A 14,973-nucleotide genomic window follows, 5' to 3' on the forward strand; every position below is an offset into this window, starting at 1 on the left:
AAACTTAAAATCAACCTAAAAGTAAAGTGTATGTGTGCTGTTTGTGTGTGTGTGTGCTGGGTGAGGTCGCTCAGGGCAGCAACACATGTCAATGCTGATCCCATTTCCCGCACCTATTATAGGGATTTGCGAGTGAGGGAAAGGGCGCGCCACACACCCATGTATGTAATAATAATAACAATAATAATAATAATAATAACATATGGTTTATTTAGGAATAAGCAGCTCGAGAGCTGAAAATATAGCCTACATATTATTTAGGGGAGCAGGTCTCAGTGTGTGTGTGTGTGTGTGTGTGTGTGTGAATTAAATTGAACTGAATTGAATTGAATTGTATGTGTGACGGGTGGGGTCGGTCAGGGCAGCAACACATGTCAGCTCCCATTTCCCGTACCTAGGGATTAGCGAGTGAGGTAAAGGGCGGGGCACATGCCACATACCACGTTATATCCAAATCTCCAAGAATGATCGTCGTCGATCGTTCAAATACCGGGCAGCTGTGTGTCAGGCATCGTTATAGTTGTGCAGCTTCCTCCGTCCAGCATTCGGGATATACTCCTACAAGCGTCGTGTCAAAATAATCCACACCCCATGGGACGGGCTTAAGAGCACCAAATTCTGATGATACCAGAACGAACCAGGATCGTGGCGCTGTCGTGGGTGAGTAGCTACAATACGGTAGTCTGGTCAGATATATTGAACTAGGACAGCCACAGTCTATGAGGTGCAAGAAGAATATGCTTGCATACTTAAAAAAAATATATATATATATATATATATATATAGATATATATATATATATATATATATATATATATATATATATATATTTTTTTCCTGCTTAAAAATCCTACTTCCACCTCCCCGTGGTAAGCAGGGGGCAACAGATGATATCATCTGGCTAACGGAAGAGGTGAGCGATCGTTAATGAACGTATGAACAATCGGACTTGGAGGTGAGTGATAAAACGCGCTTTTCACTTAATATTCTTCCGCGCTTTTGATAGCAATATATCAGCAACGTTTGCCGCGCTTTTGATATGCCAATCCGCGCTTTCGTAAAACGCCGCAGTCTATACCTCACAGGAAAGTCAGGTCAACAGGTAATTACCCTCGATGGATGACAGACAGGCTGAAAGATGAAATAGAAAGGAAAAGAGGACTAATTATGAAATTAGAAATGCCAGGGAAGCAAAGATTGATCCAAAGGGTTTCTTTCAGCTTTATAAGACCACAGTTATGGATAAGGAGAATCAGAGAAACAGAGATGAGGAAATGAGAGGGGGTTTAAACAGATACTTCCTAACTGTATTACCAAAGAAAGGTTAGACGATATATCTCGGGGAGAAGATCTTCAGGGGAGATGAGGTAGAAGAATTATTGCTGACGGGACTGTGAGTATTATAATTTCCTCCTGCTGCAGCGGCGGGGCAGTGTTGGCGGCCTGATGACGGGGGCTGAGTGTAGGAAAATGTTATATTTCGATGATGAACCATAAGTAGGCTACAGAGTGAATATCTACTTCGTTATTCTAAGATCAACAAATTTGTATAGCATTCTTCACTTTTAGCTCATATAAGTTATTTTCAGATACGTACATATCAATCTTTTTTTTCACTGTACTGTAAGACAGATGGTTGGGATGCGTGTGACAAAAAAAGTGAAAATAAAAGATATACAATAAAAAATACCGACACTGATTAAAAAAAAAAAGTGGTTGGTGTGGGCCTGACATAGAGAAATACACGTGTCATTTTAAAATATGAGTCTCTATGGGAATAAGTTTGTAGGATTGATACTATACGAATATGAAAGAATACTTATAATAATTATGTAAACGCAGAGGGATGTCGTTATGTAATCCGACCACTTCCGCGCACCCCAACCACGACACCAAGTGAACGACCTACCACTGAGCTGTTCCGACAGTTGACTTAACACACACACACACACATACACCTTTTTACGCCTAAAAGTAAACAGAAATTGCGTAAAAATACTTCCAACAGTACAAACTTTTTAAGCACTTTTATGCTCGTTTTTTTCTACCTTCCTGGGTAGAAAAGTTCTTAAAAAGTACTCAAATCCCATCTAATTCAGGAAAGCGGGGTACAAGAATCCTATCTGCAATGATTGTCAAAAGAATAGACTTGTTGGTGGATTCTCCAATCGAATACTTTATCCTTGACGTAGACAGCCTTATGCAGCAGGTGACGTCACTGCACGCAACGGAAGAAGTTTGGTATACGAGTTTAAAGGGGCCTGGTATTGTTCTCTTGATCTGGAGTATACCGGTGTAGCCTCCTTGAAGCCAACCCTTCCCCACGTCGGAGTTCCTGGCTCATCGCCATCCCGCGTGTCTGGTTTATTCACCCTCGAACCCCAGTCACGCAATAACAACTATTGTCCCCACATTCGTCCCGTGCGCAGAGAATATACAAGTGTTCGACGAGAACATGCGAAGGATGGATTTCACGCCCGAGCTGTTCCCATCAGCTGTTTGTGCTGGGGATGCCGAAGATGAAGATAACAAGAATAATAAGAATTATGAGACCAGGAGCAAAGATGATGAAAACAGGCCACGCTTAAGTGGTGATCCTGAGGGTCAAGTGCCGCTCCGAGCAGGTAACAATTTTCAAGCATCGCAAGATGGTTGAAAATTTCCCATACGCTGTTCACTTCCTCAATCAACCCTTACTTCAGCGACTTTGGTCAAGAGAAGCACTGGGCGGGGATGGGGGCGGGGGATCAGCATGGACCAAGCAACTCATATATCATATATATATATATATATATATATATATATATATATGTATATTTTTCTTTTTATATATATATATATATATATATATATATATATATATATATATATATATATATATATATATATATATAAAAATATATATATATATATATATATACAAATATATATATATATATATATATATTTGTATATATATATATATATATATATATATATATATATATATATATATATATATATATATATATATATATATATATATATATATATATATATATATATATATATATATATATATATATATATATATATATATATATATATATATATATATATATATATATATATATATATATATATATATATATATATATATATATATATATATATATATATATATATATATATATATATATATATATATATATATATATATATATATATATATATATATATATATATATATATATATATATATATATATATATATATATATATATATATATATATATATATATATATATATATATATATATATATATATATATATATATATATATATATATATATACTTTCAGTTACGGAAATCATATGAGTGAAATCTATTAATGCAACATCAGAAGCATTTCAGAGTGTGTATAGATCTGTATTGTGAATACTTATCATTGGTCCACGTATCAAAAATTGATGTCCCACGTGTCACATCACTTGGATACGTGGCTAGAGACAACGGGAACAAGGGAGCAAGGGTACGGAACAGGGACGGTGGAAGACGAAGGGGTCGGGGGCCCTTCTCTTGGCCTGGGGGGTTGGGGGGAGCGGCGACGATAAAAGGTAACGCCAGGCTGACTTCCGTCACAGCCAGGCTGCCTCCACTGACAACATGAGGTCGCTCATCGCCGTGTTCCTCTCCCTGGTTTTATTGGGGGCGGTGGCAGCACGAAGTTACGAAGAGCAGCCTGTCCCCAACCCTGAGAGCGATGAAGGAGAAGGCTCCCACCCGCTAGTGCAAGATGACATGCTGGAAGAAGCTTCCCCCAATTTTGAAGCCGATGAAACAGACGATTCCGACCCCATGATGAAAGACGACATGGAAGAAGATGACCTCGACTCAGAGGACGACGAAACAGACGACGAAATGGTCGAAGAAGAAGAAGAAGAAGAAGAATCGGAAGATGATTACTATGGCGAGTATGCGTCTGATGAGGAGGACTCCACGATTATACCTGAAAACATTGAAAGAGTCGCATCCAACTCAGGCACGGGAGAATCCCTGCCGGAGGCTCAACAGCAGAACGCCACCTACCCGGAAAACATGGACTTTGTTGAAGAGACCTCAAGTGAGTCCTGGGAAGGTGCAGGAGAGGCAACCAACAGCACAATTCAGGGCGAGAGGGAAGGCGCGATAACGGGAGCGGAGGATGAGCCGTCGACGGTTGAGGATGGCAACACTATGATTGATGGTAAGTAATAAAAAAAAAGTAGCATAAATTGATAAATAAATAAGAACAACTAAAACATTTAGTATCCATGTAACCAGTTTTACTTATTTTTTTCATATTTATTATCTTTTGTATGTAAAAAATAGGGGATATCAACTATTGAATAACAAAAGAAAACAACACTGTGACACATTCAGCTGTCACCTTCTTCAACACTAAACATCCTCGGTCTATCCTTAACTCAAAATCTCAACTGGAAACTTCATATCTCCTCTCTTGCTAAATCAGCTTCCTCGAGGTTGGGCATTCTGTATCGTCTCCGCCAGTTCTTCTCCCCCGCGCAGTTGCTGTCCATATACAGGGGCCTTGTCCGCCCTCGTATGGAGTATGCATCTCACGTGTGTGGGGGCTCCACTTACACAGCTCTTCTGGACTCTTCGTCTCATCAGCTCTCCTCCTCCTACTGATAGCCTTCTACCTCTTAAATTCCGGCGCGATGTTGCTTCTCTTTCTATCTTCTATCGATATTTCCAAGCTGACTGATCTTCTGAACTTGCTAACTGCATGCCTCCCCCCCTCCCACGGCCCCGCTGCACACGACTTTCTACTCATGCTCATCCCTACAGTCCTACACTGTCCAAACCCCTTATGCAAGAGTTAACCAGCATCTTCACTCTTTCATCCCTCACGGTGGTAAACTCTGGAACAACCTTCCTTCATCTGTATTTCCTCCTGCCTACGACTTGAACTCTTTCAAGAGGAGGGTATCGGGACACCTCTCCTCCCGAAATTGATCTTTCTTTCGGCCACCTCTTTTAATTATTTTTTGGGAGCAGCGAGTAGCGGGCTTTTTTTATTATTGATTTCTTTTTTGTGCCCTTGAGCTACCTCCTTTGTTGTAAAAAAAAAAAAAATCTACAATGATATTACTGATATTACAACTAATTGCACTTGCTATGCTTCTTCAGAGGAAGAGGATGCCAGGATCAAGAAAGGAAAAGGTGAGTAGCCTACTTCAAATTATTTGACCATGCTTTATTTATCTTATATTTTTCATAATGCATAATAAAGCTGCCACAAGCGTTATATGATGATATATATATATATATATATATATATATATATATATATATAGATATATATATATATATATATATATATATATATAATGATCCGTAAGTTACTACATGTGTGTCTGTGTGACTTTTCCAGGCTGCAAAACTCTCTCGCGCTGCACAAAGCTCGACGGGAAGTGCAGGAAGAAGAAGACGGGATGCAAGAAGAACGAGAAGGTTCAGGCGAATACGAAGAATGTGTTCTGTGGCCACAAGTCGTGCGAGTGCTGCGTGAAGGGTACGTGACAGGGGAAGGGGGGCACAGAGGGTAGAGATAGGAGGAGGGGAGATGAAACAGTGACCCCTACCCCTTAAAAAGAATATCATTGATCAAGTCTCGTTATCATCATTGTTGATCCTCATACACTATTAGAGCTGATTTCAAGACACAAAGCAACACAATTATAATAGTCTTCCTCTTTGAACTTACAAACCTCTGCACTAGCTTCATCTATTGCCACCTCCATTTACACCAAATATAATCTATCAACCTTATTTTACCTTCCTCCAGAGACCAAGAAAGCTAAGTGCCATGCCAAAGAGAAGTGCTGGAAGCAGAAGGGTACATGCCAGAGCAAGCACAAGCCATGCCACGGGAAATTAAAAACTGGCAAAAATTTCTGCACTGGGAAGGACTGCGGCTGCTGCGTCCGTGAGTTTTTTAGGGCCGTATTTTAAAACATTTCGGCGCCCAAGTTCACCTATTTGACAAGGCTTTCCTAGGAGTTTGGGGCATTTCCTGGAGTAGTTTTATGACCCTGGTGGTAGTTTGACCCTTCTTCTGTACCGTGAGCCTAAAGAAACACTCATTAGAACCCGATTGATGCCCTCTTTGACCTTTATAAATAGTTGATGTGAAGCGAAAGTCTTAAAATACCGGCCTTAGCTACGGAAGGGTGAATGATGGGCCGGGGGTATACTTACGGTCTCCTTATGGGTGGGCTATATCTATTTTTACAGTAAAGGAAACAACACAAGGGCAAAAAGAGAAAAGAATAATGAAGAAAAATAGCCCGCAAATCACTCCTCTTATGTGGTCTCTGAATGAAAACTCTCGACTGTAGCTCCGAAATTAACCATATAGGATGTTCTGGGAAATGTTCTTATTGCGATTCCCTTCCAAATAAGCCCGCAACATAATTATCATCTCAACGATATTGCACCTAACCTGACCTGTTCAGCAGTAGGCGCCACATTCCCGCGAGAGAAGGGAAATATGCAGCCGGGAATTTAGATACGGAAGGCAAATTCGGGCACATGAGCTAAGAAATAAGATGGTTCAGTGATATCGGTTGTTGTGACGTAACTGATAAGAAAATCCGACTCACTGATAGCTGGAAATGAACATAGAATCGAGTAACACAAATATAGAAAATGGATAAGCAATGACGAGAAGGTTGGAAGAAGGAGCTATTGTGATATTAATGATAAGAAAATGCAACTCACTGAAATTCTGCAGTGAACATAGAACTGAGTAAAAGACAAACAAACATAGATAATATATGAAAAATGGTCTGAATTTTGAGATAGGAAGTTGACAGATTAGGGGGCATTTATTATTATTATTATTATTATTATTATTATTATTATTATTATTATTATTATTACATACGCTATAGCTGCGCGTAGCTTCTGTGCTCATCTCCGTAGCACTACTCACCTTCAGTATTAGTTATAAGTTACTTTATTAATGTATATAGATTGGAGTCCCTTCGTAGGCTACTTGCAGTCCTTACTGATTCGTGATAGGTCTGAACTTTTCCTTTTTTTTCATTTTTTTTTCACTGTAACAACCATCTCTAGAGGCCACTGAGTACGCGTTTTATTCATGTGTAGCTAGGAATGTCGTCGGGGCTCACAATTTCCTGCATGCTGAAACTAAATAACAATGCAAATAAATTAGGTTCTTCAGCAGATACTCGTGCAAATCCCACTGTTAGTATTGCATTTTCTAAGAGTATTACAGCGTATGAGTATAATGAAGACAACAGTAAAACTCCATCAGCCAGACTCTCCTTGAAACACTTGGGCGCCGCAACGCTTAAGATCACATGTTTTCAAAAGAAACTTCTTACACTGTCATTTTGCACTCAGTCAAGATACGGCTCTCAGGTTTTCCGTAACGTGTGTAGCATTGCCGGAATGAATAGACTTCTCACTCCCGTTGGAACCATGGCTAAACACATTGCCAGATGAGAGTGATTGATAATTTATTACTCTCAAGGAGGACAGACGTGTCATGATCCAGTCCAAGATCCAGCCAACATGAGGCTGACTAAATGACACTTAAACCGTTACTATGATCTTTGTTTGACGGAATATCTCTTTGTAAGGTCGGTTCATTATCCTTGGGCCTTCAATGGTGTATGTAAATAGAGGCCGTTTGTGTGGACACTCCCCTCCCCCACACCTTACAGAAGTTTCCTCTTTCCTCAGCCGCGAAGACGGAGCCAGCTTGTAAAACTAAATACGGCTGCAAGTATCACAAGGGCGTCTGCATCAACTTTGCCAAGACACCGTGTGCCACCACCCTCCTGGTGGGGGAGCAGTACTGCAAGGGCGACTACTGTGGCTGCTGCGCTCCTGACAAGCCTACCAGTAGGTCGTAGTTATTTATATTTACTAACCGTTTTGCTCTCCTTCATTGTTCCAGGCTCGTGGTAGGAGCATTGCTTCAACTCTTGTCCATTTTTTATGTTAAGGTCAAAGTGACAACGTTATTTACAGGCACTGTTTTGTCAACTTCATTTGGCACGGAACAACGGAAAGGTCCCCGAACCATAGCTGTTTTCAGTGAGATAGGCAGGTGTGTCTGCAAGCGGGTAAGTGGGAGAAAAAAAATGTAACCATCCAAAGTCCACAAATGTCCTAGGCGAACCTTTTAACCAACTGGGACAGGAAACAGTGTGCTGTAAGATGCGCGAGATACCATGTGATGAGCTGTAATATAGGCAAGGTTCCGCTAATCCCTCCCCCGAGCCTAAGTATTTCATGTCTAAATCCATCGACTTATTGAAGACACACACTTTTTTGGCGTTCCCTTGGCATCGTCCACTCGGGGTTGTCTCTTACAAAAAACAACCCGGTGAACAGATCGACTTCTGAGTGGCACGTGCCCGTATGGCCGATGTTGGCGTCCATGAACTATGCAAGTAATCGGCCTCGAATCAGTCTCACGGAGTAATCGCTGGCTTGACAGTCATTCCACCTCTATCCCATAATTCTGCGCAGGCGCTTATTACCTAGGCCCTGGGTAATTAGTGCCTGCGCACGAAATTGATGTCCTAGGTTCTAGGGCATCAATTCGCCTCTCAAGTCACACCTGTCCGCACCTACGTAGATCATCATTGATCATGGCCTGTTTTACCTTTTTGGAAGCTCTACGTATAAGCCACAACATATTGAAATCTCAGATCTCTGGGTCTGCTTTTCAAGGGTTTCAGATTATAGAGGCCAAAAATAAACCAAAGCTACATACATAAAATAAAAATTAGCTGTTAGCATTAGCTTTGGCTATTCTCTTAGTGGTTTATCGGTTTATCTTAAATACAGCTAACTCCTTAGTTAGTGTATTAGCGGTAAGCGAAGCTATTTTTTCAGTTGGCAGTTGGTGCCTACCATTGGCGATGAGACATTAAGTTGTATTTTAAGACTGAAATCAAAGAATTTTGCTTGCATTGGTTTATACATAACTAAAGTATGGCGGCTGCGAAGGGAAAACAATTGGAAGCGTCTTCTTTACTAAGTCATCTAATCTTTCCTTACTCGTTTGACATTAGATATTCACTGACATGCATTTTGTTGTCAGCGCCGGGGCTTTTTCATGAGTACGGTTATAAGCTCAGACTGCGTCATTATCATCTTCCCATCTTACAAAACACTGCGGCCAGCCATCCCAGTCTTCCCTTTCAGATGACCAATCATATATGAGTTATGTTTATGTATTTATCATCATCGTTAATATTTTTTTACCTCTGGTGTATGACAGCGATGATGACCCCCGAGATCTTCACCCTACATGCTGCACAACCCTTAATTGCCTTCCCCTGGGCGGCAGCAATATTTATTTACACGAATGTTGCATCCATAAACACACTACACAATGACTATGACGCAATGACAGGACCGAGACTATATAATATGAACGACCGATTATGTCTGACACGCCTGTAAGAGATGCAGGCTGCACGTCTTTTACTACTACCGCCACGCTGACGTAAGTATACCTAATATATTCACTAGTATCAATCTCCGCTCTTGTGTGTGTGTGTGTGTGTGTGTGTGTGTGTGTGTTATAGTTGTCACAAAAATTTAATAGCATAATCATATACTCTCAAGCATGATTGATTGATTGATAGTTTATTGTTGCAAGTAAACAACAAAGGAGAAGGGAGGAGCATGCCATCCCAACCCCCAGGCAGTACATAGTGTGATTATACAACTAAGGATACATGTGAAAGTAGCAAGAGGAAACTAAAAAGATACTATGGTAGGGGACAAGTGCTAAAAAGAAAATAAAGGCCTTGATCATGCACAAAAGACGTCATGTGGTTGCAGTCAGTGTTCGTACGTATCTTTTTTTAATGGAATGGAATACACGAATGACCTCAGAATGAATCAGTTTCGTACTTGGGACAAAAGTCAAGCATACTTGATATTCTCACCCTCTGTCTTCAATTTTTTTTTCCCCCGCACGACGAGAAGTCAGGAATGGTTGCGGCAGTGGTGAATCTCCGTGGACTTCTTACATACACGAAGACCCTCTCAGCAGACGTGCCCAATGATGGTTTTAGATCGATGGTAACACTCACGTCGGGTTCTGTGTTCGGGAGGAGCCGCAGTTTTACCGACGATGGATGAGGAAAACCATGATGATGAAGAACATTCTCTTTTAATATTCCACCAGTGTTTGTAATACTCTACTTATTGAATAATATTTGACATTTCTGATCTTATTTGTTTGAGTTTCCCTTTTTTTACATTTATTATTCGGTGGACCTTATACAGTATATTCCATGGACCACATGATTATAATTAAACCCTTGAACTGAACTGTAAACTTCATCGTCAGAGTATTAAAAATTGAAGATAAAGTTTTTTTGGTAGATTATATAATTATAATGTAGTGATGTAGCAGATTATATAATATATCTAGTAAGTTTCTTTAAAATAAGGTACGCGTATATATTCAGAAAGCTTCCGATAATAGAAATAATGTTAGCAGGTAATAGCTACATAGATACCGCGAGTTAGATTTGTACTAAGAAACATAAATCTCATGAAAGAACTTATATTTGATCATGTCTGATAAACTTCTTTAAAAAAACAGCGTGAATAAAAAATCCCCCACCAAAAAGTTAATGAAAATATGGCTATATCCACTTAATTGTCTCTTTTGGTATAGAAATAAATTATTCGGCAGGGGTAACTTTCTCAAACATTTTGGCGCCGTAGCACACACACATATGACAAGGCTTTCGTAAGGGTTGTTGGCATTTCCAGGGGTACTTTTATGGCCCAGCTGTTGTAGTTTGCTCACTCTTCTGTGCCATGAAAGTAAGAAAACACTCATTAGACTTCGCTGAATCTCCTTTTCGGCCTTCGGGAAATGATTGATTGATTGATAGTTTAATGTTGCAAGTAAACAACAAAGGAGAAGGGAGGAGCATGCCATCCCAACCCCCATGCAGTACAGAAAATGGAAATGGTTACTTTGTGAGGCGGAAGCCATGTATGAAAGCAAGAAGGCGCCGCACACAACATCGTCAATTTGTGAGTCCCAATTAAGGAGTCTAATATAGAGCTCAAGAATCCATGTTATGCTCCCTCCTCTCATGCTGCTTGGTCTCACACAATATATAAATCTTTTAACATATTTGCAACTCATTTACATAGATATCTCCACTTATCTTTTTCCTCTGCAATATATTATGAAATGAAGTATCCGTTACTGCGATGTTATGACCAGCATTTCTTTGTTTATTTTCCTTCTGTGAATTTAATACGTATATTGAGTGTGATAGTTCTGTAGTTAGTCGCGAAGATTGTATAGCACTTGAATACTTCAGGAAACAATGCGTTAATGAAAAAAAGTCATACGAGAGGATCAAACATTTAAGGATGCAGAGATTCTCCTTATCACAAGCAGTAGTAAGTTAGTATTAGCCCTACATTTAACTATTTAATTTTCTTTGCGTGATTAATTCTTTTGGAGCAGCAGGGTACGTATAGCCAAGGAGTAGCCTAGCTGGACGACCTTGGGAGGGTATACGAGTATGGGCCAGCACGGGACGGTAATAAATTCTAATGCTATGAGCTGCGCGTGACCCCGGTGCTCATCCCGTACCATTTTTTTTTCTTGCAGTATAATAGTCAGCAGTTCATGGGTAAAAAAAGAAAAAAAGAGATAATAAGGAAAAAAGCCCGCTAAACGCTGCCCCTATATAAAAAAAAGTTCAGAAGAGTGGCCGAAAGAGAGGTCAATTTCGGGAGGAGAGGTGTTTTATAAGGAAATCTAAGTCTACTGCTACTTTCCACCCCCAGCAAAGAACAACACGTCTTCATCCCTCATAATATACCCGAAATAAACAACACATTACGTCACTACTCAAATTGCGCAGCTGAAAACTGTACAACTTGCTCAGTGAAAATACTGCTTCGTTAGTCGACATAACACCTTACAAGGACTTACAATATTTTGCAACATAGGCCTGAGGATTACGAAATCTATTTTCTATGCATATGTCCATTTATGTAGCACGAGATATCCTTGTGTCGTCTGCTGTGTGTTGCAAGCAGGGTTGGCAGGTGTACGACAGTCAGCTAGATAAGCTTTGGGAAGGTAGAGTTATGCTTCCAACCCACTACAACATCAATAATCAACGGCTTTAATGAGAAGTATAACTGAATAATGTTTTATGTGTGGGTGCGATAGTTTTTTGGTTAGAAATCGGCAAATCCAGTGTGGTGAGTACGACAATGTGGCAGCGCGAGGGTGAACCAGAGATTTTTTTTTATCCCAAAACTGTCGTACTGACACAAATAATGATATTCAATTAAAGTTATAATTAAAAACCGTTGATCATTAATATTTACAGCCAATTATTGTGGGTCAGAAAAGAAAGAAAAAAATAGTGCAGAATGGTAGGGATGGGCTGGTACCGTTAATTTAAGTACCGGTAATATCATTACCGAAAATTCAGGTACCCGTAGTACCGGTATCAGCATATGTTGCTGCTTTTCGTAGTAACAGATTGATAGTTTATTGTAGCAGGTATACAATTAAGGAGAAGCGAGGAACCTGCCATCCCAACCCCCAGGCAATACATAGTGTGATTGTACAAGTATTAACACATCTGTAGGTAGCACCATGAAACTATATATATAGCCCTTCCATACAAATATTCCCTAATCCACCCTAAAAGTTTCCCTTTCACACCTTTCACAAAGAGTTCCTCCATGATAACATCTTTGTTGGTCCTATCAAAGGCACCCTTGAGTTCAATGAAAGGTCTGCAGGTGACAGTCAGTGTCATTATATAGGCTACTTTAACATTTGATAAACCCATGCCGGGGACATATCAAGTCATCCACCTTATAAATGAGACGTTGAAGGATGACCCTTTCCATTAACTCAGATGCTCGTCTGTCGTACCGCGTCGCACAACCCTGTCAGACACGTAGGGTGAGGTGGACACAACCCGTACTACTAGTGGGAAAATATTCATTAAAAATCTGTATTTGCCCTAACAGGCAAAACAAAGAGTGCATAATACTTCTCAGGAAATGGGCTTCCTCTATGAGTATCTGTTGAGCTTCCCCAGAGAATATTTTTATCTCCATAGGAAGTTTTTTTTTTTTTTTCAATTGCTGTACCAGGGGATCACGGCTCGTACACGAGGTGTTCATGGCCCGTAGAATTTTATAAATAAATTTCTTGAAAGTCAGGTTTCGCACCAATACTCAAACCCAAATGCCTAAAGTAATCCTTAGGCTGTGGGCTTCCTTTTGAGGTATCAGTTTAGATTGTTTGGACTTCCAATTCTGCAAGTGATGACAGTGTTTTAACTCGTAATTTTTGGGTGGTTTTCTATGCTCGTCAAATGTAACCAGGCTTTACTATAACATTTTGCGTCCACCAGCTGTACGACTCGTGAATTTATACCCAGTCCAGTCCGATCACTCTTCCTCTGAAACCTGTTCCTCCAGTTTAGAGTTAGGGTGTTAGTTCTTCCTCTTAATATTAATTTTGTACCCAGTGTGTTGTCTGCCCAGGTTTCTTCTTTTAGGTCCTTTTTGTACAATTCATATATTTTTTATGTTGACTTTGTCTGTATTTCGTTTTTCCATTTCTTTAAGTCCCATCTCCTTACTTTTTCTATTATATTATTCTTTGTTAAACTATCAAGTTGTGTCATATTTATATTTAGTTCATTCATATATTTCTTTAAAGTTTTAGTCCACTTTGTGTTAGTGTTTTCTGTTTCTTTAAGGAATATGTTTCTGGCTAGGTTACTTCTGTCTTCTTTCAGTAGATGTTTAGCAAATAGTAATTTAATTTTCATGTCTCTGGCATAGCAAGACGAGGCACCAATATCTCCTCTTAGGGCACTTTTGGCGGCATAAGTTGTAACTTGTAATATTGCCCTGTAGACGGAGTTTTCTATTCTCTGTAATTTAGTGATCTCTTCTTCATGTTTGTTTACATGTTTGTTTACACAAAAACTCGGCACAACAATATCTTTCCATGCAAATATCTTTTCAATATGATCATATTTGCCATGGAAACCTTCACCAGCAAAGTCAAGACATATTCACAATCACTATACACTATACTATGAGGCGAGAAAATTGCATCAGACTACTCGAAAATTTAAAAAACTCGCCTAGCATTTTCAGGCGTGAGGCTTGCGGCACAAGATGACTGCGTCAGCTGTTGGTGTCCCATTTTCTTTCTTCTGTAGGAAGCGAGACTTTCCTCGAAGCTTTGCTTCGACAAGACGGCCTTTGTACGTCTCGTGACCGTGTACAAGCTATGTCCTCCTCACCCTACATGACTTCTTGTTTTTTTATGGGGCTAGTTAGGCTATGGGATCACAGCCTCTAGAGCCCCGTTAGCAGTAGTCGCTATCCGGTGTTGTTTTTGGTTGTCGTTCTGTCACCGGTGTGGTGACTGCAGAAGACGACACGGTAAAATTCACAATGAAAATATAAATTATGCGCCGTTTGTTGTTAAAGATTTACCCCTAGTATCACTAGGGGAACGGGGCCTTGTCCGAAGACGGCCTGTTAAGAGGGTAAAAATGCTTCCTCCCTGCACGGGGGAGCACGGGCTTAGCCTAATAGCGGCCCGTAGCAGGGTGCCGACAGACCGACTCTATCGGCGATCGAAATCTAGCCGACCAACAGGTCGGTCTGTCGACGAGGACTGGCGTGTCTCTCCCCACTTCCGTTGCGTTTCCAAGGAGTTATTGTTATTAGACCATGCATATGAGTCCATCCAAAATAACAATATATGCTTATTTTTTTACCGAAAAAGTAAATATTCACTTTATTTGTAGAGAGAGAGAGAGAGTCCTGGTACTGGTACCGTAGCAGGTACCATCAGTACCGGTACCGGTACCCGCCTACCCTTACTGAATGGGTGAGTACGA

The 14,973-nt window shown here is 40.1% G+C and overlaps 1 protein-coding gene across 1 annotated transcript; it reads left to right on the forward strand.

The window, feature by feature from the left end:
• The first annotated feature begins 3,493 nt into the window (after positions 1-3,493).
• On the forward strand, positions 3,494-10,262 carry LOC127009298 (uncharacterized). Its single transcript, XM_050882248.1, has 5 exons — positions 3,494-4,226; positions 5,174-5,206; positions 5,418-5,558; positions 5,832-5,972; positions 7,757-10,262. Exons 1-5 carry the CDS (start codon positions 3,647-3,649, stop codon positions 7,927-7,929), a joined length of 1,068 nt encoding a protein of 355 aa, XP_050738205.1. The 5' UTR covers positions 3,494-3,646; the 3' UTR covers positions 7,930-10,262.
• The last annotated feature ends 4,711 nt before the right edge of the window (positions 10,263-14,973 follow it).

Source organism: Eriocheir sinensis, chromosome 40, assembly GCF_024679095.1.
Source record: "Eriocheir sinensis breed Jianghai 21 chromosome 40, ASM2467909v1, whole genome shotgun sequence".
In the NCBI taxonomy this organism is placed as follows: domain Eukaryota; kingdom Metazoa; phylum Arthropoda; class Malacostraca; order Decapoda; family Varunidae; genus Eriocheir; species Eriocheir sinensis.

What these genes read in the sequence shown, in the direction of transcription:
- LOC127009298 (XM_050882248.1), top strand. Translation starts at nt 3,647, where the DNA reads ATGAGGTCGCTCATCGCCGTGTTCCTCTCCCTGGTTTTATTGGGGGCG. An exon ending in TGGCAACACTATGATTGATG is followed by an intron (nt 4,227 to 5,173) that starts GTAAGTAATAAA and finishes ATGCTTCTTCAG; the next exon opens with AGGAAGAGGATGCCAGGATC. An exon ending in CAGGATCAAGAAAGGAAAAG is followed by an intron (nt 5,207 to 5,417) that starts GTGAGTAGCCTA and finishes TGACTTTTCCAG; the next exon opens with GCTGCAAAACTCTCTCGCGC.